Here is a 26,616-nt window from a genome sequence, read left to right on the forward strand (position 1 = left end):
GGAAGAATTTTTATTGACGTTAGTTTTTTATTTGAATGAATAAGATATAAAAAAAAAAGAGTTAACGACACTTGATCGCGGTTTTTCTTTGTTGCAGCTTGCATTCACGAGATTTAACAACGTGGGAACCGATCGGTGAGACTTGGCGACCTACGAGGGTGGTGTCCGCGGGCACCACCGAAAGCTGGGGCACCTCGAGGACGAGGTCCTGGAGGAGGAAGAGGTGGTTCGTAGGTGGGAGGGAAGACCGAAGGTGACTATCCACCCCACATGGACGCCACCCCTAAAGGACCACCCGTACCTCCTGTACCGGATATCCTGTCGTCATTATCTCGCCGCGGAATATCCGACTTGAGCGTCGTCGCGGTGTCACCGCGCCGTGCCTTACATCATCGTCAACGCCGTCGAATATCCAGCAGGAGGCCTCCTTCGTTGCTCGTCCTCGGTGGTGATCGTACACCGAGAGAATCAACAAGAATATCGTCTCCGTCGTCACCTACGTGCCTCGATCCTCTTCGTCTTTTGCAACCCACGGAAGGACCATCGATTTCACGTCGTCTCTTCAACGTTCTGGAAACGGAACGTCTCGCTCGAGGATCGTCTGTCGCTGCTGGCAGTGAAACGATCCTGTCCGCGAATAGTTCCACGTGGCATTTGAACACGACGTCGTTAATCGCTTGCCAGACAGAGGGAGAATTTTTTACGCATCGCGTTTTTATACCGCCTCAACCCACGTTTGATGCCTACTTTACAACACTTGACCAGCGTCGCGTCGGAAGGTCGCTCCGTTTAACGGCCGTAATCTTCCGCGTCGACGGATATATCGACAGACTCCGTCCACAAGCGCCTAACTCGAAAGTACAGCCTAAAATTAAACCACTTAAACAATGTCGCGCAGCGCTGCCACACGGCCTATGCAAGGTGAGTGATCTCAGATATTTACTTGACACGTGATGCACGTTGCATTATAATGCGACTCGCCTTTCTCGCTATAATATATGTCGACATCAATGATTCTTATTATAGGGACCTTACACGGTTAATGATACCGTTAGTATCAAATATTGACATTATCGTTGATCGTTAATGGATTGATATAGAATATTAATTTAAATTTATTGATTCTCGAGCATTAGTATTACTATATGGTAGGGACATTGACAATAATACTGACTATATGAAGAGGACGCGTTTAATCAACATTTCACGTATCGCTGTAAAATGTAGAGCGATCAGCGTTTATGATGCATGCGCGAGAATTCTGTTCCGCCTAGCATCACAGTGTGCGAGTACAGTAATCACTCTATTGTTTATAACATGTATGATAGGAAGGCAATATTGGAATGTGTAATAACAATTGCAAAAAGTATTGTTAAGTCATTGAGACATTATCATTTCTATCATTTTCTATATGTATTACAAATTTACTTTTGCAATCTGCTTATTTACAAATTAAGAAATTAATTTTACTCTTGTATGTTCTCTGTAAACGCTACAATATTTCTAGAATATTATACGAATACTATTAAACATTGAAATAATATTCCCAGAATATTATTCAATATTTTTAATATTATGAGAATTTTGTATTAATGTTACATGTCTGTTTTAATATAATATTCGTGGTATATTATTTCAATATTCGTGGAATATTATGAAAATGTTCTACGAACATTATTGTGGTCAAAAATCAATGTGAATTATTATGCATAAAATATTTAAATACATTATAATTATTGCATTTAAAAGTTATAACATTCGAGAAATACGGGATGGCCGCTTTAGGAGGGTGGACTATTGACTGGTAGGACTTTCCTCTATTAATAATATTGTAGCGCTTATAGGATTTTAATTTACAAACGCGTGGAAATTTACATCTATCGTAGTGGATGTAATTATATAACAGTTACTCGTTATAATAGGTGGAATTTTACACAAAGTTTTTTTTACACATATAATATTTTCTTATGTACTCGGAGTTATACTTCACGAGTTTTAATAATTTTATACTTCTTACATTATATATACAGAGGAAAAAGAAACAGTTCGACGCGTCGCAGTTTGTAAATCAGTAAGAAATTGCAGTATTTTCAATTAAAGTTAGTACACAGTTTTTCTTCTTACAAGAAACTGTTTAATGACTTTGGTTAAAATTCAAAAATTATTAAATTACATTGCGTTTAAAACTCTTTAGAGCGAAACTCGATTTTTACCGACTCGTCGTTTTTCGTTTTAAACGTTTCACTTTCTCGTGGATCGCGTTCGTACCAGTTGCGTAGCGCGGCGGATCGATTGAAACTCTGTTCACCACCGTCAGTGCAGCAGCAACCCTCTTTACCCCCGTGATCGTCGACGGTCGTCGTCGTCGTCGTCGTCTCGAATTTTCGCCACGCCGTCGACGCCGGCGTCGCGACGCCGTGCGTCGCGTGGCGCCGTCGTTGGACGACGCCTCGAGGTCGCGCGTCTCTCGACACCCGAGCGAGCGAGCCAGGAGAGCCAGCCAACCAGCCAGCCCTTGCGTGTGCCGTGCGAGACTGTTTCGTTACGGTGAAGTGCGCCGTCGTGATCCTCCGCCGGAGGGAGAGAAAGCGGATACCGTCGGTGCGTGATTCGTGGTATTGTGCGTGCGTGCGTACCGTGCGTGCGTTCTTGCGCGTGCCGTCCACGGGTTCGTTGTCAATCAGGTGTCCTTTCGCGCGCGCCGGTTCGTCGTCGATTTACGCTCAGTGCTCTCGCGAGGTGATAGCGGTAACGACGACGACGACGACAACGACGACGACGACGACGACAACGACGACGACGACGACGACGACGACAACGACGACGACGACGGCGGTAATGGTGATGGTGATAATGATGATGACAAAGACGATAGTGTCGGTGCTATGTGAGATAAAAGACGGTGCCCGCCCAGTCACCGGCTGATCTATTCGCGACTTGTATCCCAGGGGAGAAGATCTTACGTGTCCTATTAAGCCCGACGTGATGACGTGACCGTGCTGACTCCGCTTCACCGTCGTCATTGTCTCGACCGCGATTCCGTTTCGATCGCGGAGAATCGTGCCCTACGTAAACGTAACGTAATCACGAACATTCTCGGCGATACGAGAAACGGCGACGGTGTGATGACACGGATTCGCTATCACGCATGCCGACGTCATCGCACCCACATCTATCTTTCCGTTCTGATTTCTGGGCAATCGAGGGGTTCGTCAGGGCGTTGATACGCTCGTTGACGACACGACGATCTTGAACTCGCCGTCTGCCAGCTACGAATCTCTCCGCGTTGATCCGCGTTGATCCGCGTTGATACGCTCGAGATAACCAACCAACGTTGACCTCATCGCGACGGCGATCGATTGCCGTTTAAAAGCCTCACGGGCGTTCGTACGCGCCTCGTCGTCGCTGCACGCGCTTACGCGGTAAGGCTCCTTCTCTTTTTCCGACTCCATACTTTTTCTTCTTCTACGATATAGAAATAGAATATTTTTTTTGGCGGGGGGGGAGAAGCACGGATAAATTAATTAGAGAATAAAGAGGAGTAATTGGCCGCAAAAATCGTTTGGAAAGTTTTTTTTTTGTTGATAAATGTTGATACATTTGATTGTTTGGAATTTACTTTTTGTTATTTCTGTAACGATTGATTAAGTAGTAAGGTTCTTCGATGTTGGAGCTGAAAAAATGGATCTCTTTCAGTTCAGCAAGAGACGTCGATTAGCTTTTTATTTTTACTGTTCCGGCGAAGATTAATTAATTCGCGAATACAATCGGTTGATTCCGGAGATGAAAAGTTAATTTTGTTTAGTTTGGCAAGTAACATTGATTGAACTTTTGCTCCTGTTGTCTTTGTGCCGGGGGATGAAATTATTGGTGAATTCTGTTTCGTGGACTGAAAAATTAATTTGGTCTAATTGAATAGCAAATGCTGATTAAGTCTCTCTTTGTATTAAATCGAACATTCGGAGCTTCGTGTGTACAGAGTTTATTTATTTTTCTTTCTCTTCTTGAATTTTCGAGCAGAAATTTTTTCTTTCTTCGTATGAGTGATGATCATTAAAACGATGTCGGTGAGGGGTGTTTTTATGGCGAGTGCGACGAGAGAAGTCGCTCCCCCGAGGACGACGTAATGACGAGTGGAAAAGCACTATGCCGGGTATTGAAATCGGGCATATCATCCCTTGTGGTCAAGAAAAGCTTCGTACTCTGTTGAGAGAGAGAGAGAGAGAGATTTAACTCCTAGTTTAATTCTTTTCCTATTATCCTGGGTATTTCGTATCCGACCGAGTCTTGTTCGTACAAGTTTCTCGCGAGTTCCATGGATTATTAAATTACATAATACATTCTATTTTTTAAAATAAAGTTTCAACATTTGTTTTGAAAAGTGTGTTCGTGAATCTTTAAAGATTTTTTTAATCATTTTAAATAGATGAAAAAAAATGAACAGATCCAGGATGGTACACAGTTGGAAAATCTGTGTCAAATTATTATGTATCGCAAGTCCCAAACAGTCCACTTAAATTTTTATGTTAATTTAACACAAGTTGAATATGTAGAAAGTACATAAATATTAGGTGAAAAATTAACACAAAAAATGTAAAACTTTGTCAAAGATTGGAAACGAAATGTGGAAAAATATTTCTTCAGTAAAATGAATATTTATAATAAGTTGATTTTGTGTACATTTTATTTATTTATTTTATACTTTATGCTTTAAAATTATTTTTGTTTATTCGTTATTTTAACGCAAAGAAATGTTAAATATCAATTTAACACAAAATGTTTAAATAACATAATCACGTTATGTCAAAGTAACACTTGGATATGTGAAAAATTTAACAAAAATTTTAACGAGGATCAGTTTTAACATAAATACAAAATATTTTCCATCGTGTAGGGATGAAGCAGCATCGTTTTGAGCATGATATCGTGAGGGTTTCGCGTATCTCGAGGAAACGTACGCGATGAAATTTTGCTCGCGAGAAATGCGAGCGAAAGGTTTTGTGTCTCATCCATTTCTCTTTTCTATTAATTTGCTTTGTCAAAACGCAAACGGAGGCCTCGAAGAGCGCGAATAATATCGGGTTAACGTTTACCGAATGCAAAATGCATTTCCTTTTCGCCACAGGATGAAAAGTAGGTTACTCAACCTTTTTTCGATGTTGATTTTGCAGCTGCATTTGCGTGCCTGTCGATCGATAAACCGCAGAGAATGACGGGACAGGATGAGGTTCGCGTTTTCATTTAAACGCTCGGCGAAGTTTAATTAATTAGAAGTCTTTTCCAGCGTGTCGCGAGGCGCGTCGTTTAACTCGTCTTTCACGATTTCACGGCGACGTTTATCGGCTCGTTCGAGCATAACTCGACCTTGGAAATATATTCGCCGGGAGAAATTACGACTTAGCGAGTTACGAGGAAGAACCTCCTCCGGAAAAGAAATTTTTTCGCGTATGCTTCGTCGTCCGTTTTCCGCCGCTCCGTCGGAAGTGGGAGCGTCGCCGCGTCGCCACCGATGCCACGTGTCGTTAATCATATCCATCGGTCGCTTTACGAACGTACGCGCGGATCAATAATAAACACGCAGATGGACAATCAACTAGTGGCTGAATTATTGCAAGACAAAAGGTAAATAGGCGGCTCATCGAGAATTCTATTATATTCGCGTTGTATCTGATTGGAAGTGTCGGCTGTAAAGTCACCGGAGTAGCGGGTTAGACAAATTGTCAATTTCGCGATCGCGTAAGGATAAAGGTCCATTTGTACTGAAAATGAACTTCCGTTCATCCTAATGGTGTAAACTTCAGCTGCACTGACCAGAAGAATCGAGCGAGCGCATTCGCGAGTTATTCACGGACCTCGTAAATATATTCGCTATCATCAGAGTTCCATTACTACGCGAAGAATTGAAAATACGAATTTATTGCAACATTTTATATTTTCAAGAGATTTAGCTGTCCGATCGTTACGTGCGCAGATTTACTGTAAAGTGGAAGGAGGATTGGTTAGCGAGGATCAGTTGTTGCTAGCTAGTTTATGGCGCACGCTGATACTTTTAGATACTACGTAATAATGCATTTTACTTTAATCCCCTATTGCTTAATCGCTTAGCTCGCAGCCGATGGAAATCTGGATTACATGAAGTGTCACTTCATCAAGAAATAATGAGCGTTGACATTCGTTGATAACTTTAAAATAGATTTTTGCGCGGCGGATTTGATGGGACATTTAATCAACGTTGATAACGCTCAATGTCAAGAATTAGTGGTTTTTGGCTAGGGGACAAAGACATAAATAGAAGATCAAGACTTGTTTTTCATCGGTTTAATTTAGTTGAAATCACGTTAAATGTTTATTTAAAGAGGAGCTTGATTTGAACTTTAGTTGCCAAGATTTTTTAAGTCGAAATTTGAAAGTGTTTTGAGTTGTTTCTATATCGATACATCTCCTTTAATTTTACCAAAGAATTTGTGATCGAAAGGACATTCGACGATGGTAATAGACGCTCTGTGTAGGGACGCTGATTTACGCAAGACGATGATACTGCCCGTTGGCCTGGAAAACTTAAACTGGAGCAACCTAATAATGCTCGGTACTCATAGGGAATGAACAGTCATTATTAATATCTCGCTGGCTTGTGTACACGTTACGATGATTAAATACGTTCAATATCGTGTGTCTACATTGTGCCATCAATACCTATGATAAGAAACTGTGCAAAAATTCCCTTCGCGACTCCGTGCATTTATTCCGCGTATTAATGTTTTATAAATTTCTTTTAGACCTTTTTCTTACTACTATTACTTACGTTTACAGTAAATTTGTTAGAGCTAAGAAAAAGTACTAAAAATGTCTATATATCTTATTTAAAATTATTCTCTAACAGAAAATATATATATGTATGTAATTTTTTTAGAGAATAATTTTAAATAAAATATTCTCTGAATTTTTAATATATCGAATTTTTTTATTTGATGTAAGATCTTTTTGGAGAAATGTTGACATAACTGTGGTGTTTTCTTCTCTAAGCTATTTTTAATTTTAATAAAATGTTACGTCAATGTTTTCAAAGTTAACACTGGCACTCTTTTCAAAACACAAGAACGAAACTTTCATCAGCTAATAAGCAACGTGCCAACATTCAGGATCATAAAATTGTGGCACACTAAAATCATATTGTCAGTTATGTCAATTGGTTTTTTCATCCGCTGACAGAATTAAGTACAAATAAAAATAATTCGAGAGCAGTAGTTCACTCGGCGATAGTATCGATTAACCGAAGTAAAGTACACGTGCCATGGAGAAAGAATGAATATACATATATATATATACACATACATACACACATACACAACTATGAGAATTATGAAAAAAGTTTTGCGACGTTCTAAACTATCTTTACATGTTTCTTACGAAATAGTTTGAAAATTTGTTCAACCTTCAATCAACGAGATATTTCATCTCTAGAATACCGCATTGCTGCCTACATGATAATGTTTTTGATTTGATTTCAATCTAACTTTAGATTATTTCTACCTTAATTTCAACCTAACTTTAGATTACATTTACATTAAAGTACATTAAAGTAAATTTTGTTAAAATATTACTCTCTAACTGTTCTCTAATAAACACATAAAAGATAAACCTATACATTCTATATACTTTAACAAACTAAGAGCTAAATCTTTTGAACCTTCAAAATACGTTACTGATTAAAATTTAAATTTTCGTGATTTAATTCATTACTTTGAGAAAATAAATTATTGAGTTTTTTTTTTAAATCATACAAATTTTGATAGGTTTATGCGCCCAAGTGATAAAATGTCGTCGGTTGTCATGCGAGCTTTGCCACTAATAACAACGATGTTAGGCGTTCCACTTTTGCGTACGTTTTCTAGGAAATTACAATTTCGCGTGAGCCCGTTTCATTATTGTTTTATATGCGAGAATGAACCGACTTGTGTCCCTTCGATTTTTGGCATCGATTCCTATCGTAACACAATATGGTATGGGAATAATATTTCGTTCTTCATTCACATTACTTAATTCATACAATATTTCATTCTTTAAAAACCCCTTAATATTTCTTGATATCTTAATATAATTGCTTTTAATAACCTAATTTTTAATTTGTATTATAAAAATTTATTTAACCTAAATGCCAGTCACGTTTATGAATTGTATCAACTATATATATTTAAATAAATCGTTTAATTTTATAGAAAAATAGAGAAACGAAAATAGCACCTATATTTTCGTTTATAAAGATAAAAGATGGTATTGTGGCTACCCCTATTATTTTCGTTATTAGATGAGGAATTTCTAGTATTATAATTATAGACTCGTTTGTTTAGTAGCCTGCCGTTATGTAGTAGCGCTGATATGCTAATACACAATAGCCGGCAATTGTTATAAGGCATATTTACTTTTCAGTATTTCGAAACTTTCAAGGTACATTTTATTATTTAATTACACATACTTGGTTATTGTTTTTAAAATGAGCGTTTTATCACACGAGTGTATGTACACTTGAGTGTCTTTTGTTGTTCAACTGCTTATTCGGCTATACACATTCCGAGTTATGCAAAATTATTCAATAGCATAGCATTTTGTTAATAAGGCTACTATCGAGTTTTGCACATTGAAACTTTTTCTTTCGATAAATCGATTGTTACTCTAGAGGGCTGCATTTAGAAATGTTAGAGATTTTATTTTATCTTTGTTTACCGAATATTAAACAAGAATAAAATGCACCTGAGTGCATCTGCACAATGTTTCTGCACGTAGTCTTGCTAATCTATAATTCACGTGATACGTACCCGAGCAAAACAAGTCATAATAATGTTAAAATGACATTAAAATGAATCGTGATTGGTCAAAAAATGATTTAATAATCATTTTGCAGTTGTGATCACTTTTTGTTTTGTTTGGAATAAATTTGTCGACAATATGAAAATTATATATAAATATATGCATTTTACAATATTTTATTTTTCTCTATAAATAAAAGTCTAAAAGTTTGTTTTGTAAACTGTTCTTTTGGCAGTTGTGATCTATTATCTTAAAATTTCGCAGTTATACTGTAGCTCTTTCTAATTACAATTTCTTTATAAAAATATACAATTTTGTAACAAAATGCTGTGTTTTTTAAACAAAACTAATTTTTTAATTTTATTCTTCGGATGACCATATTACTACCCCTGTTTCTTCCTCCTCTTCAGCCCATTATGCAGTATCACATTTATAAATCATGTCTTAAGTAATAAATATTTCATAACTTGGAGTCTAGAATCTATTAAACATTTTAATGAATTTAATCGTCAAGTTTCAATATAAAATATCGATTATTAACAAAGTTACGATCGAATAAAATGTAAATGGGTGGCCGTAACACCATCTTCTCCTTTAATATTTGTTTTTGAAACGAAGAAATTTGCGTGGGTAGTTCAAAATAATCGTTAATCTAAATGGTTTTACGTTACATCACCGTGCAGTATACACTTACAACGTTTCTTATTACCATACAACTACGTTGTTGAATAAGAGGAGGGGAGGGAAAAAGTCGGGTGACTTATTAGTATCGTTGCTCGTCTGAGCGTTGCAGAGCCGATTGTGCCATCGACAAAGCCAGATAATTGAAACGAGTGACAGGACGCCCTGGTCGAGTGCCAATTATCGAATACACATCGCCATTACCGCGGCTGAAGGTGTAAAAACGTTGGGTGGCATAGCTAGCACCGTATATCGCTCGGGTTCCCCGAAGTGCTTCACCGTAGCCTCGCGTACGATACGAGTTACGTAACGGATCCGAGATGCTGCAAAAAGTGATGATGCAGCCAACGCGATAAGAACACGCGGGCGCGTAGGATTTATTTTGAATTTCGCATTTTGCCTTCGCACTCATATTTTCGAAGAGCCCGTAAATGATAGAGACGGACTAAATCGTGGTATCGTCAGAAACATATCTACGGAATAATTTTACGAAACATTGTTTGATCTTTGGGATTACAATATTATTTCTTTTTATTTATTTATTTATTTATTTTTTTGTTCAAATCGAGATGTTTTCACGAAACGAAAGCATCTCGATTTGAATAATAAGTTTTATCTAAGACCCACTACTGTCAAGATAGAGTCTGCCATCAGCGAGTTGCACAACGCAACTCGGATACTGAAAACGACGACGATGCTGCCGATAAGAACACGCATGTTTGCATTTACTTCGCATTCTCTTACATCTATGGTGTATCCAACGTTTCGTCATCAATGCCAAGAGTTTACAATCGTCGCTGTGAAGACCGTCGGCGCCTTTGTACACGGAGCGTAACGCGATTCCTATTGAATTCTGACGCAAACGGCAGATCGACGACAGTGTCCTGATTATGTTACAATTAATGATTACTAATTCTACAATTAATTCTTAATAATTTATTTTCCAACGCGAGTGTTGTAAAATTCTCTTTGGGAAGGAAAATTAATAATACATGTGATGCACGCGTGAAAAAGAAGTATACATAGGTGTACCCAAGTATTTTGATCGCAAACTGGCACCTCGAGATTGCACGTGCTTCGAGAGAACTTTCTCTTGTCCCCTTTCGTCGCCCACGTTTTTGGCCGGTCCGAATTTTTATTTTCGTACGCGCACAATATAGGGGATGTCCCCTATGTCTCCCCCTTCCGTCTCTAGATAGAAAATTGATTGGTTAGCTTTGATTGTTTGTTGAGAAGGTGCGTCACGCACTCTTAAACACATCAAGGAACATATTGCCTCTGTACTGACGTAATCTCTATACTTTTTGTTTAGTCTGTAGTATCTACGGAGAGGTATCTTCAGAAAAAATACGCAAGACCTCCCCTCGTTCCATCATTTTTACAATTTACGAAAAAAAAAGGATCTTTCCCGTTTGCTCTATAATTTTCTAATAAACTACAAGTACCTGCTTATGCAAATGTTGGCGAAAACCTACTTGTTTCATCGTACAATAACAATTTAGACCACTACTATAACAATCCGCTGTAACGGCGGAGAGAGTCGTCATGCTAACGCACTCGCTAACGGAAGTGGAGTATCGCGCAGTTCCATTATCGTTGAAAACTCCGCGCTGTGCCTCTAGACGAAATCCAGACGAGATCATGAAAGCCTCCTGTTATAGACTTCCGCGCGTCACTCCGTGCCAGAAGATCCGGGGCTAATTATGCCGAACGTATATCTGCATCCGTACTCGCACTATAGTTGTCGATTCTATACTTAGCGCGCCCACGAGTATGAGACGATTTGTTTACGATTTCTCTGTGCGTGAAAGGGAACCGACAGCTGGCTTCACTAACGAAGATCTAAGCTTCATTTTAACCGCCTTTCATCATCAGGTGGATCTTTTTATTCGGGGGAAAAAAAAAAGAATGAATCACCTGGTAAAAAAGTCGTGAAATTCTTTTCTCTTTTTATCAAATGTAAAATCCCGGGCATGATATATGATCATCTGCTATCCGTTTTTGTGAAACGTTGACCATTATCCATGCGTATCATGTGCAAAAGTGTTGGACTATTTTCTATCAAAGGCATTTCGGCAATCCGGAATACCGGAATACCGGAACTTCCTGATCGAGCACCTGATCATATCTTATGTAAGATCCCCTTCTATATTGTATCCCCGATCGATGGACGGGCATCGGCGCTGAATCCTTGGAAATCTCGGACTCGCGGCAATCGCAAGACCCGTTGGCTATATTATTTCGGGAGGAAGCCCGGGTATTTTCGTTGCTAGACGCGAGAACGGAGGTGACGGCTTGGGCGAACGATGACATCACTCTAGTACGTGGGATCAAGGACGGCGGAGAGCGTGCCGAACGCTACTCTTGAAAGATCTACTCAACGCTCTCGCTCGTCTCGCTCGAGTGCGCGTGTACTTGATACGTATACGAGAATGTTTTCGCTCTCGACAATTTTCTAGGAGCGTTATCTCACACACTTATTTTATTATGTTTATTAATTAAGTATGTGCTGATATACTTTCGTATATAATAGCTTCTTCAACGCTAATAAAAAAAGTGAAGATGAAGATCAACTTTTAATTAATGCCCAATGAAGAATCACCGTCGATTCTTTGCTCGTTCTAAATTCTTACTATCAGGAGCCGTTCTTGAATGAGCAATTTTAAATTGCCTCGTCCCTTGCGCTTCCAGCATTCGCGATAATTTCGTTACGGACGAGGCGGAAGTGCAGACGCGTTTCGCGATGCGCAATTGTTTTGTTACCGATAGGTCATTCTGGTCTAGAAGCGGAACGAATATGCCGTTTTCCAAGCGGTCAAATGGGTATTTATGCATAAATAAGGTAGTTGATTTCATAGGCGTACCAGCTGGAATTAGACGGCCGCCTCGAGAAAACGGGATACCGCACACCGTCCATTGCGAGCTGTCTCCGGTTACTGACACACAAACGCGATAGTTAGCCTACACGTGGGTGGATAAGTGTACGTTGCAATCTTTTTCTGTGACATGTTTTCGAGGATGGGAAACGTCTACTTAGCTTCGAGAATGGCACGACGAGTGTGTGCGAGTCGGATATAGGCGGCTACATCTTGATGTCTATATTCCTTTTGCTATTAATTCAATACTTCCATTCAATATTATTTTGTTAATTTATCATTTGTTTAATTTCTCTCTCTCTCTCTCTCTCGCTCGAAATAATTACTTGCTCTTACTGCTTACACGCAGTTTCCTAAATGTTCTTATTTATTTATAATTATATAGTTGACTTAAAGATATAGAACACATTCTATCTAAAAGTTAAAATGATATTTATTTTTGTATATGTGCATTGAAAAGATTTTTTTAAATATTTTATGAATGAATAAAGAAAAATTACTTTTAATATTTTTAATACGTGAGCGAGGATTAAAAAACTGAATTAGATTACACAATTTTAAGATTTTTTTTTTAAGTACATATCACTTGGGTTGGAATAAAATTTTTCAATGAACATACAAAGATAGTGCTTCTTGAATTTTGTAGGAAAAAAAATAAAGATCTGAGGCGCATATACACTTGGCGCTTTTTTCCTTTTTTTTTTAAATTTTTAATACACGAGCGAGGATTAAATATTAATTGGTTCAAAACGAGTGTTCTAATTACGAGTACAATAATCTGGCTAAATACCACTGTTTTCCTGCTTCCTTGATAACAGGATTCATCAGAAGCAGTCGTGTTAGATAACGCGACTAACTATGAACAAACCGCATTATCGCTTGTAAGGAGAGCAGCGATATAATAATAATACGCTGTTCCTTTTTTTCCTACATATAGCAACTCGTCGTTAACTTGAATTAGTTCTCTTATAGTTCCAAGGTTCTGCAACAATTAAAAAAGTATAACTCGCAAGTTAATATCGATTGCGACATAAAACATGTTCTATCGATAAAAACGACGTAAGCGAGTATAATTTTTTAAGAATATTATATTTGGGACAATTAATATTAAACCCTTCACTATGAGATTCATGCTCAATTCACTCATTATTGCAATGCGATCAATCTTTATTTGGAAAGCTTCCAAAAGCCAGACTACAAGGGACGATTAGCTACGTCGCGTCGCAACATTCCCATTGCGAATAATCCTTTTCCACATCGTCGTATTTTTGATCTTTTACCGTGCACAATCTCGATGACAGGATCGATCTCCTTACAGAAGCGTTTCCACTATTCACAAGACGTAGTGAACGTATCAAAGAGGAAGACTTTGAGACCTCGTCGCCTTCCGTGTTCTGCAAAAGGCGAAATTTTCGTGAACTCCAAATTTCCATGATTCATTTGAGACATCGAGGGAAGTCTCGACGAAATTCCTTCGTCGTTATTCATCGCGGTGACAGACAATTACATTCTATCGAGTGAAAGACGTACGCTTGGGTGATACATAGCATTGAGTACGGGGCGTCGGATGTTCGGATCCTACGGGAGAATGTCGATTGGACGACCGAGTCAATCGGGTCATCGGAACGAGAGGCAGTCAAGTGGTGAGAACCTTGGTGGTGGTGGTGGTGCGTTGACCAGGTACGGAAGAATTTGGATCGCGAGGTGCCAGCTGGTGGACTAATGCAACTCCGCGATGATCAGCGGGGACGAGAAGACGGTGGTGGGCCCCAGATGGAAGAACTATGTAAGAGGCGAAGCGCGAAGCGGGGGGGACGAGGTTGTCGTCTCGCCGCCGGCGGCGACGTGGCTCAGGTGCCAGAAGGTGGCAGAAGAGGTTGGCCTTATAGAGGGTTTATAGTTTGCGTAGGATAGACGATGAGCGTCGAGGTCGACACGCTGGAACTCGAGGTCTTCGAGGTGAGTCCTCAGCCCCTCTCGAGGACGCGACGAACGGAAGTCACGCGAAACGAAGCGTCGTGAAAAGAAGCGATCACGTCTCTCGTCTGCTAACGAGATCGTGCTCGAGGAAATGCGACTGCATCGTCGAACGGTCGTCGTCGAGATTTCAATCCGCGCGTCTATCTGGACGAAGTAATTGCTTAACATCTCGCTACGAGAGGAAATCTTTATTTTCCTTTTTGTTAAGAAAACACCTGAACGGCTACAGGGTATTTTTAATATATTATTTTGAAATTTTCTAATTTTTATATTATTAGCGATTCAATCAAAATAGATATTAGAATTATTGTCTAATTTTTTAAATTCAATATACATGATGCGTTTCTCCCAAGGCAGATTATTTCATGTATGACTTTGTAAGCTGATATTAGCAAGCAGAATTTTATATCTAATTTCGTACTTACATAACTCAAGTATCTAGCTATAATAGCGCACTACAGAGTTTAATCATAGTTACAATGTTGCCTGTTGCATAACACAACATGGTAAAAAGTTAAGCATGATCTTCAACAGATATATGCAACTTAAACGTTGTTTTTCAAAAACGTTTATAAACTTCTATTGAACAAAACTTTGTTTCTTTTTGCAATGATGTTACATTAAAACGCACGTATAAAATTCGGTCTATTTTACGCTAACGTGACGCGCGAAACGTGCGAAAGATTTTAATTTCGTCCGGTATCGAGTCGAGAACAATAGCCATCGGTACAGCAATTTGACTTCCTGACTATACATCGGCGAGACTAAAGAGTTGTGCAATTTTTGATATTATGCAATGGACTTCCGTTCGCTAACCCGCGTGCCGTTTGACAAGTAATGCGCTTTGAATGTGACTTTGTTGTCGGCGTGAATGAGTTATTACCGCGAAACATATAGATTTGTCAAGTTTTTCGATTAACATGGACGCACATTCCCATCCTTAATCATTTTTTATTCCCATAGCATAACTCATACTAGATATTTATACCTGCCCACATCAGAAAGAAATGATTACCGCTCGAACATAATTGATTAGTAGCGATATATCTTCTCGTGAATATTTTCGAAAAGTGCACGCGAGTTCTTTCTCTTCCACGCGAGTGTAATACTTGTATAAAATATAAAGTTAAAATAATATTTACGTAATAATATATATAATTTTTTTAAATTAAAATAATTTTTTAAAGCTAACTTCTTACTAAAATGTTTTGACTTTACTAATCGATATTTTCTTGCACTTTCTCGAATGCAAGTTTAATCTCGTTACACGTGAAATTGCCATTGCGTGTAGCTTAGAACCAGCTTGCGAAAGAAAATCGGAGCACATTTGAGCCAGCCGGTCGAACATTCGTACAGTTTGGTCAAGCAAGCTCCGTACATATTTCTTAATTGTAAAAGATTTCAATGTACGCAAGTCAAAATGTAAAATGACGCGAATGCTAAAAAATTAGAAGTGAAAACACGTTCCATACATTCAAAAATATAAAATAATAAAAAGGTTAAAATAGATTCTTACTCTTTTAAGATTAAAATCTTAATTTTCTAAAATTTATAAAAATACAAAAGAAATTGTTTTTTGCGCTCTTGTAATTTGCGCATTACGTGCGTTTCAACTGAGCAACTCGTGCATCGTAATACTGATTATCAACATAGTTTTTATCATACACTTTCTCATACGCGTACGTCATCCGCGAAGAGAAAAAAAATTAAACACGGCGGAGCACGGTCGTAGCTTATAACGACCAATAAAGCTCTTATAAACGTTCAACTTTACGTTCATCGACGTGCTGAAGCTTTATCGCGAGTACCGGAAAAAGTCTCGATTCGCTTTGTCCGTGACATATTTTCACGCACGCGTGCCGCGCGATCTATACTCGTATACGCCGCGCTGCTTTTCACGCGTTTTCTAGAGCACCCGCGATCTTCGGGATTTATTTTACGCGACCTACATGAATGGTGAATTGCTAGTAAAGTGGAACATACAACGTGCAACATCGCCCTTTACGAAATCGGTATCCCTTTTGTGAAATTTTGCTATAATTAATAAATGTTTCTTTTCAAGGTTACAAAAGAATGTTAGTAAATCTTGTATTTTTTATGCTTAATTGTTAAAAAATTTGTTTTAATGTTAGAAGTTTATCAATTATATCGAAATTGTAAAAACGTCGTACTAGCCGCACAGAATTGTGCAATCGATATTTACGTGTACCAAGAGTAGATATATCGCAACAACAGTTTTTTTTCAAATTGAGACGTACGCTTGCAAAATTATCGTTTCAATCTAAAGCGGTCTTTAGACGCTCACTAATATTGTACAATAATACTGTATAATATTTCTCTATTTCTAGACAATGCAAAACAAACTCAATATAGCCTTTGGACAAACAATAATATATTGTGTAATAATATTGACCGTCCAGAGGTCGCTTTAAATTATTTTTATTTTTTCACTGATTGTGAGAGAAACATTTAATATTTATGACTATAATTGCATTGTAAGCATGAGGACTCCATTTCTGTAGTTATTGTTGCTATATGTTAGTAATAATGATCTTGTGTTTGTAAGTTCTATTTAGTATGAACAAATTTTATTATAAATTATGATAGTTTTTCAAATATTAATGTAGTAAAATACATTACATGGTGCCAAAAATAAAATAAATGTTCCTATACATAGTAAACGCACAATCACAATTATAGTGAATATAATTATAATTGTGATTGCTTTCATTTCATTAACATTTGCTTATTATTTATGCAGTAATAACTACCAGCTATAATCTGTATAGTTAAAACAATTATAAATATGTTAGCTCCAAAAATGACTGTGAATTATAGTATAGTTAAGGGGATGCTAAAATTATCCTGTTTTACTGATCAAATGTGATTTTTTGCAGCACGCTATTTTCCTAATTTTATTTATAGATTTAAAAATCCTTTTCTACAATTAAAGTATAGGCACAAATGTAACTCAAGCCGTTCGACTTTATGCTGAAAACGAAAAAAGTTGAAGAAATTTACATTTTCTTCTTTTTTCTATTCTTAGTTCGATATGACGTCTACGTTTGTCAACGTGTGCCAATATTTGCTTCGGATAAAAATTTTGCAGTCTGTACAAAATGATCTGAGATATGGATTACATGATAAAATAATATTTTTAGATTTTGGTTTAGATTTAATATGAAAGATTTGTGTACTTGAAAATTTGTGCATCTACATGCGTGCAATATTGATGTAGCAGTATATAATAACGTATTAATGTTTCATAAATTGTACGTATGTATTGTAAATCATATGTGTGTAAGTCGTTGTTCAATCGGTAAAACTCACGACTCTCGCATCCTCTTAAATTATGGCAATCATGCAATTATTTTTGTTCTCTCACTATCACGTTTGTCATGAAGCAACAATAATGTATATATCTGCAGCTATATCATCCATGATTTTATTAGCCAAGATTTGGTTTGAATCGGTTTAAATCGACTTTATAAACAATTTTGCGCTACTTGTTTTAACGCAATCTTCATAAAAATGTAATATTCGTGATGTGACATTAAAGTCTCGCGAGGCTTCTCAAAGTGGCCGATTTATTTTTAAGCGTCGACAAACAAGATCTGCAGAAGCAGACGATGGCGCCTATTTTAATCCTATTTTATGCTTGCAAAGTATTAAATGGAATAGTCGACCAATAGCCTGTTTGGCTAATATAATCTGATTCCATACTCTGTATATATGTATATAGACTGAATGTTTGTCGTGAAATGCCGCATCTGTTTTTAACGAAAATTTTGAAGAATTGCTAATTTTTGACTACGTTTTCGGTAATTCTATATCAAATAAAATCTTTGCACATCCTTAGAATCCCTCCAAAGAGAGAAGCGATATCGAATCCTCACTAGCATAACCTCCAGTATCCTATTGAATCCTCCCAACACCTCCAGCATCGCCATATTGTGATCGCTCTAATGTCATCAAACACTATTTAATATAAACATATTCCGCGACTTGAAACATTCTGACACTTGAAACTGTTACACAATCATAAACGACGTATTGTAACCACGTTTGTCTTCCCATTCAGTTTCAATTTTGGATACCCTAACTACTAAGTGTCGTTCTACAAACAGCTGTGCTCACAATATGACTGCTCGCTTAGAAAGGGATACCCAATCAAAGTAGCAATCAGAGCTTCGGACATCAATGTCGCTTCTCTTTTTATGTAGGACTGTACATACATCCTCCACTACACTTTTATCCTGCGTCTCTTTATCCCCCGTTCGATCTTTTCTACGCGTGTTGCGATCAATGGAAATTGTCGCCCTTGCCCATGACCATGAACGATAGAACGATAGAACGAAAAAGCGCATCTGTCGTGCCAAACGGCGTGTCCTCGACCGATCGTTCCTACCCGCCCTTGAACGTGAGTCAAGTAACGTGAGCGTTCACATGTCGCGCGACCAAAAGGTGAAGGACTGCGACGGCGAGGTCGAATCGACGGATGCGACGACACGTCGCGGTGCCGCCAGGATGATGCCGAAGAGCAGCGAGGCAAGCGGGCAACGCAGGTGCTCGATGCAGGAGGCCGAGGAGGACGACGATGGCAATGGTAACAGCCGTAGGAAGCGGAAGAAGCGACGGAAAATGCAGCGAAGCAAGCAGTTACAGCTGCAGCAATCGCAGCTGGAGGTGATGACCGGCGGTAGCCAGCAGCGATCGCAAGCACTTATCCTCGGCTCCTCGTCCGACGAGGTTGAAGCGGTGGGCGAGTGTTCGAAGAGGGATTCGTCCAGCAGCTTGGGTGGCGGTAGTCGCCACAACACCTTGCGGGAGTCCCTGCTGACGGTGCTGGGCAAACTGGTGATCTGGAAGGGTACCAGGTACCGTTCCGCTACCGCCGCGTCGTCCTCTTCGTTGGCGCCGCCAAATTCACCACCCGCCACCGAGTGCATCGGTCGTAGCACGTCCTTCTTCTCCAGTGGTGAGTTCCCACGAACGAGATCATCGAGTAGTTTTTCCTGGGAGCCGTACCGCTGGCTCGAGTCAAGGTTCCGGACGGTTGCAACATGCATTTATAATCGATACTTGCTAAAGCAGATATAATCAGTCGCGATGCATGTCGATGTGACAATTATTTTTAATGAAACAGCGATAAGATTTGGTATTACGTAATAGAAAGTACGAACAAATTGATGTAACGATATCAAGATAGAGAAATACGTTTATGTTTTTGCGTGAAACTTGATTTGTGTTTTATAGAGGAAGTTTCTTGATATAATGAATTATTATCCAATTTTGCACATTCCTACTCTATTTTACATCTCGTATTTTTGAATCATCGAGATGAGTAAACGCAAGCTTCCTTGACACAGTCACAATTTGGCACCAACCGCGTGCGCGTTCCATTTAACTGACGTGCTGCATTTACGTTTGTGTCACTTTTTATTTTAACTAGAATCCATCGCAAACAATAGCGCATGCACAAAGTTACGCAAGGGATTCCGGCGATCAATGTGATACTGATTTTAGATGTAATGCAAATTTCAGCGACTTATATGCTTTATACGACTGTCCAAGGCTCCGCACCTTGGGCACTTGAATAACTTATTAAATTTTATAAATAAGGAAAAAGGAATACGTAACATCCACATAGTTTTCATGAACACGTGACGTCGGGGTGTGCCTACTACGCAAGGATCGATTCGATCGTTCTCTTCGTGGTAATGCCAGTAGTGGACTTTGCCACACGTCGTATGACGAGCCAACGATTAATAGTTTATCCAGTTATGTGGAACTGTCGCAGTAGAGATATATAACGAGTGACTGTAAAGCATTGCACTTGACTATAAGATCTATTAGCGACGAAAAAAATAAAAAAAATAAAGATCCGGCGAAGCTACTATATCTTCCAGTTCACGGCTGTGAAATTATTATTTGTATTGATCTTTCTTGTATATGTACGCAACTTTTGTTAGAAAATAATAGGCGATTAAAATATTTTTATTTACTTAGTCGCTGTGTAAAGAAACGTTTATCTTTCTTACTATCTAGTTGTTTATCGCAACATCCGCATTTTTTTTCTCAATGCGACTTGATAGTCTTAGATAACGAAAATATGTGACAATCTACTCTACGATCTAATAAGAATCATTGATTGCATTGTTTTATATATATATATATATACACACACTAACGTTAATATACAGACGCAATAAATGTTTCGTATTATTTTTACAGAAACAGAGAGGCGAATTCGCGCCAATAATCGCGAGTACAACTCACAGTTTAATTATGCGGTAAGCTAGAACGTATCTTCTTACTAACAATAAGTGTTATCAAATCTCAAATTTTTTAAGTTTAAAAAGTCACAAAGTTTGGTATGTTAAAAATTTAATGAACAACGGACATGAACACGAATGTTTCTATTGATTTGCAGAATAATTACATCAAGACGTCCAAGTATTCGGTTCTGACGTTCCTACCATTGAATTTGTTCGAGCAATTTCAGCGGCTCGCTAACTTTTACTTCCTATGCTTGTTGGTGCTTCAAATGATCCCCGCCATATCCTCTTTAACCCCCATCACTACAGCCATACCGCTTATAGGGGTACTCACACTCACTGCCGTCAAAGATGCCTATGACGACTTTGTAAGTATTCTATAAGCAACATTCTTATTATTTTTTTACTACACTTGGTGACAAAAGTACTAATATGCTGTCAAAATACTTGTCACAAAATTATACAAATGGTTTTTTTTTTTAATATGTATAATTAACACTAAAAGCAGCGACATTTTTTACTTACTGAAAGAATTTAGCAAATAAATTATTATGAAAATAAAAAATATGATTAAAAACCAAACGTTTTATCAGCAAAGGACATAATTATTGAAAAATTTCAGAATTTTTTCTTTTACATAAGAATATAATATTAAACTAATAAAAATAAAAACAATAGTTAACAATAATCGTTTGGTATTTATAAACCTAAAGTACACTTTATGATTAACGAAAGTTCAATAATAAAATTTGATTTTCAGCAACGGCATAGCAACGACTCTCAAGTAAATAATAGGAAATCCCGGACATTGCGGGGTAGTAATCTTCGTGAGGAGAAATGGTCGCAGGTTCAAGTGGGCGACGTAATCAGAATGGAGAACGATCAGTTCGTCGCAGCGGACGTACTATTGCTAACGACGAGCGAGCCGAATGGCCTCTGTTACATCGAAACAGCAGAATTGGACGGGTACTGTTTATAAAAATTGTTCAATCACGAATTGCTTTAAATGTGTACGGTGTGAAGATGCAATGATCTATTAAATTTGTACAGGGAGACAAATTTGAAGTGTCGTCAGTGCCTGCCTGAAACTGCCGAAATGATGGATAACCATGAATTGATCGGCCAGTTCGACGGAGAGATCGTTTGCGAAACCCCTAATAATTTATTAAATAAATTCGACGGAGCGCTCACATGGAAAGGAAAAAAGTAAGATTAATACTATAAATGGGGCAGAGTGAGAATCAAGTAAAACGGAATATTCCAGACAAAAGGTCACAATTTCTTACACAGAAAGTAAAAAGTATTTGGTTCTTGCTTTGCTTGTATCAAATTTTACTTGGTTACTATTTATCAGCGATGTCGACGTCATACTAATACTTTGCAAATAATGCAGGTACGCATTGGATAACGACAAGATTATTTTACGAGGCTGTGTGCTTAGGAACACGCAGTGGTGCTATGGCATGGTGATCTTTGCGGGCAAGGATACCAAACTGATGCAAAACTCAGGGAAGACCAAATTTAAGAGGACCTCTATAGATAGACTGCTGAATCTTCTCATCATCGGGATAGTGTTTTTTTTACTCTCCTTATGCTTGTTCTGCATGGTCGGCTGTGGTATTTGGGAAAGCCTGGTGGGCCGTTATTTCCAAGTGTATCTACCATGGGACTCGTTAGTGCCAAGCGAGCCCATCACCGGTGCCACAGTGATTGCCCTACTCGTGTTCTTTTCGTACTCTATCGTACTGAACACGGTGGTGCCAATCAGTTTGTATGTGAGTGTCGAAGTTATACGATTCGTTCAATCATTTTTGATAAATTGGGACGAGGAGATGTACTACGCACCAACGAAAACACATGCTAAGGCAAGGACTACCACGTTAAACGAGGAGCTGGGTCAAATAGAATACATATTCTCCGACAAAACCGGGACGTTAACGCAGAACATAATGACTTTCAATAAGTGTTCTGTGGCAGGCAAGTGTTACGGCGACGTCATTGACGAAGTTACCGGCGAAATCATCGATTTAAGCGAGGTGAGTCGTTTTGTCATTAATGCGAACATTCCTGACTCGATGCTGGCAATCAGGGTACGTGCTACGACAAAAATTTTTACGTTATTGCAAAGTTTATTGTCCAAAATAAGATAAATATGCATTATATATTAGCTATGCTTCCACTGCTGCGTGAAAAAAAAAATTATTAGTTATATGCTTCCGCTGAAAATTCTTTGTTATTGTATAAAGATGATTACATACTGCATTATTACATTATACATGTTATACATTAAAGAACTCCGTTTATTAACTCTGTATTCCGTTTAGACGAACAAATTCATGCTCCGTTACAAATATACGAACTCATATCTGAGTTCTTACTATTCGAATTACTCGTATAATGTGGATAATAAAGAACTCGATGTGCCTAACTTTAATTTTATAAAAATCAGCTCTTATTATTGAAACAAATACTGGTACCAGTACCAGTACTGGTAAATAAGAGTACTGATAGAGAGGAAACCTAATGAATCTTTATTATTCGAACCTCGGTTATTGTAATTGTCTTGTCCCCCCATGTATTCGGATAAACGAAGTTCTATTGTATTCTTTTTGTTACAAACTGTGCTCTACATTTTATCGTGAATTTATTGCTGATAAATGATCGTGCGAGAAGCTATAAAACATCCTTTTTTTTTTTCTTGAAATCGTCTGGTAAAACACGTTACAATATGTTTACATTGATATGCAGTTAATATTAAAAATGTCCTTGCACACATTATTACATGTCTACATGATTTGTTGAATATTACTAAGTGTCTATATACACGATTTTTTTTTTTTTTTTTTTTATAATACATATTCTCTTCAGTTACGTGCAAATATGATTTCAATTTGTGGTCGTATCCTTGCAAGAAATTTCATGTACATCATTTAGCATGTGTGTGCTGCATGTAGACGGACAGAGCTGTTTCAACGGCGACAATGAAGTGGAAGACCGGGCAGGAATTCGTACGTCCAGTTTATACACCATTAAGTGGTCCGAATGTACGTCTTCTGGAACAAGCAGACAGGGTGTCTAATACAACACCGGAGCCCGGTATCAACGGCAGTCCAAAGATTCCACACAAATCTTCAGTACGCATGTTGATAATTAGCACCTCTTGTCTACGATTACGAAATCTGTACACGCTATCGCTTTTATCTGTTTATTATATATATATATATATATATATATATATATATATATATATATATATATATATATAATCATATTCAATATCATTTGTTTAGCATTGCGCTCATAATTTACACAATATTATAAGTAATAGAAACATTTCTGTTATCTTTATTACGCTTAGAGAACTGTACTTGTGTTTATGCACGTTAGAACTTTATACTGTGCTATAAATTACATAAATAAGCTATACTTATTCCTTGTACTGCACACACACGCACTGTTAAAGCTAATTTCTTTTATAACAATATTTTCTTGTAATGTATATACTTCGATACAGCTAACACTATGTAATCCAGGTCTTTCAGCGAATCTATTTTTATAAAAACAAGGTACATTACTCTGGGTAATATGGTTTCTAAAGCTTCCTGTCTAACTTTCTTTTCTTTTTTAACAACAGGATTTTCCGATCTCTGCCAATAAGATTAACTTTCTTTCATAATAACCTCGTGGTATACAAGCAAAGAGCGAAGTTTCTGAAAAATTTCATCATGCATTTTGCAGACAATGCCACCCTTGGATTTCTCGTTTAACAAGGACTACGAACCAGAATTTAAATTCTACGATCCCGCGTTGCTCGAAGCCGTGAGACGGGAAAATCAGGACGTCCACAGTTTTTTCAGACTGCTAGCACTTTGTCATACCGTTATGCCGGAAGAGAAGAACGGCAAGATCGAGTACCAAGCACAATCGCCCGACGAGGCTGCCTTAGTATCTGCAGCTAGAAACTTTGGTTTTGTCTTCAAAGAGAGATCGCCCAACAGTATAACGATCGAAGTAATGGGAAAGAAAGAAATATACGAGCTTCTTTGCATTCTAGATTTTAATAATGTGCGAAAGAGGATGTCCGTAATTTTAAGAAAAGACGGACAACTTCGATTATATTGCAAGGGGGCGGATAGCGTTATTTACGAGCGATTGAAAAAGGATAGCGATGATATAATGGGGAAGACATTGGACCATCTAAATAAGTTCGCAGGTGAAGGCTTAAGAACATTGTGCCTTTCCGTGAGGGATTTGGATGAAAGTTTTTTCAATAATTGGAAGCAACGCCATCAAGAGGCAGCGTTAAGCCAGGAGAATAGGGACGACAAGTTGGACGCGATTTACGAGGAGATAGAGAAGGATATGTCATTATTGGGTGCTACTGCCATCGAGGATAAATTGCAAGATGGTGTACCTCAGACTATTGCCAATCTGAGCCTCGCCGGCATCAAACTTTGGGTGTTGACTGGTGACAAACAAGGTAAGCTTGACCTGTTAAGCGTGTAAATATTATAAGGACTAAAAAGCTTGCTTGTAATAACATTTTCACGTTGAACTCTTTCACTCCTACAGAAACAGCTATCAATATCGGATACTCGTGTCAGTTATTAACGGACGATCTCACGGATGTCTTCGTGGTAGACGGCACCACTTACGACGGTGTGGAGACGCAATTAATGCGATATTTGGATACCATTAAGACAGCCTCAACCCAACAGAAACGACCGACACTCTCCATTGTCACATTCAGGTGGGACAAGGAAAGGTCAGGCACATGAAAGAGACGGAGTACAACCTATCAACTTCTTTTATTATTGATTAACGCATTCTTCTTAAGAAAGGAAAAGAAAACTATCTCTTACACTGAATGTAGCACTATGTTTCATGTAATGCTTTCTATGTCTATATAGTCTTGCCTAAGAATTTAATTGCAGAGAACTCGTACGCTTTATGCCCAAGCTAGCGGATTTTGCAAGGCAGTTCAAATTATAATGTTTTAAAAGAATGAAAAATGGTTATTTTTATATAAGAGTATTCGTTTTCAGAGTTGTGACAAATTGTATTGATATGGGGTTGTGACAAATCGTATTTTGCTAGCTTAATTCATCGTACGTGCATTGGTTCTCATACATTCTCCCATTTTTTCAATTTATCCGCAAAGTCTGATTTTGAAATTTATGATCTGCATGCACATCTGATGATATTCATATCCTGTGTGTTTAAAGAGCATTACAAAATTATTTTCCACTTCTTTTCTCAACTGTCAAAGATATCGATACTTGCTACTTCTTTTTGATAACATAACAATGTGGCTATATTTAGAATGATAGATTAGATCTGCCTTTTTAAAACATTTTTCAGATACTGCATATGTTACATCTGAGATATCCTACAATTTTATAGTAATACTTATAGTCATAGATAACTGAGATTTACCATGATGCTTGATACTCACTCCTTCTCTTTCTGTATGCTTAATAATTAATCTTAACGATAATATTAACATAACTGGTATGTTATTTGTGTCACGTTCTTCTGTATTTACGGTTATTAATATAATGCACTGTATCGTTTACAATTAACGTGCATCATCCCTTAATGATAAGAATTTTAAAATTTTCTACTATTTTGTTAATCATCACAATTTATTATTTCCAATCCACTTTCCATTATCTTTGTGTCTATTATAATGGATTAAATAAATTTTAGAATTGAATTTATTGTATAAATATTAGAGGATCATCTTTTGTGTGTAAAGAGATAATCACTTTTTTTTTGAAAATTTTCTTTGCACAGCAGCGATACCGAATACAATCCTAGCAGGGATGAACAGGACGAGCACGAGATGGAGCATTCAACGGGATTTGCAGTAGTTATTAACGGACATTCTTTGGTTCACGCTTTACATCCACAGCTAGAACAACTTTTTCTAGATGTTTCTAGCCAATGTAAGTTGACATCGATCACGCGTGTTTAGAAACAATTAACTCAATGGC

General features: G+C 37.8%; 1 protein-coding gene across 7 annotated transcripts in view; it reads left to right on the forward strand.

The window, feature by feature from the left end:
• Window positions 1–744: 744 nt before the first annotated feature.
• The window catches only part of LOC105200800 (phospholipid-transporting ATPase ID), a 30,332-nt gene continuing 4,460 nt past the window's right edge, over window positions 745–26,616 (forward strand). Inside the window, exons 1-12 of one of the 7 annotated variants that reach the window (XM_011168531.3) lie at window positions 3,270–3,422; window positions 13,681–14,321; window positions 18,807–19,320; window positions 20,577–20,635; window positions 20,776–20,988; window positions 21,381–21,586; window positions 21,671–21,826; window positions 22,014–22,656; window positions 23,575–23,754; window positions 24,359–25,100; window positions 25,193–25,385; window positions 26,417–26,568. In XM_011168531.3, coding sequence (XP_011166833.1) covers window positions 14,280–14,321; window positions 18,807–19,320; window positions 20,577–20,635; window positions 20,776–20,988; window positions 21,381–21,586; window positions 21,671–21,826; window positions 22,014–22,656; window positions 23,575–23,754; window positions 24,359–25,100; window positions 25,193–25,385; window positions 26,417–26,568 — 3,100 coding nt within the window. In that variant the 5' untranslated portion in view covers window positions 3,270–3,422; window positions 13,681–14,279. Of the gene's footprint in view, window positions 922–3,269; window positions 3,423–13,680; window positions 14,322–18,806; window positions 19,321–20,576; window positions 20,636–20,775; window positions 20,989–21,380; window positions 21,587–21,670; window positions 21,827–22,013; window positions 22,657–23,574; window positions 23,755–24,358; window positions 25,101–25,192; window positions 25,386–26,416; window positions 26,569–26,616 lie in introns of those variants that run through there. The other 6 variants (XM_026130261.2, XM_026130262.2, XM_026130263.2 and 3 more) reach the window with 6 other exon arrangements.

Source organism: Solenopsis invicta, chromosome 2, assembly GCF_016802725.1.
Source record: "Solenopsis invicta isolate M01_SB chromosome 2, UNIL_Sinv_3.0, whole genome shotgun sequence".
Classification (NCBI taxonomy): Eukaryota; Metazoa; Arthropoda; class Insecta; order Hymenoptera; family Formicidae; genus Solenopsis; species Solenopsis invicta.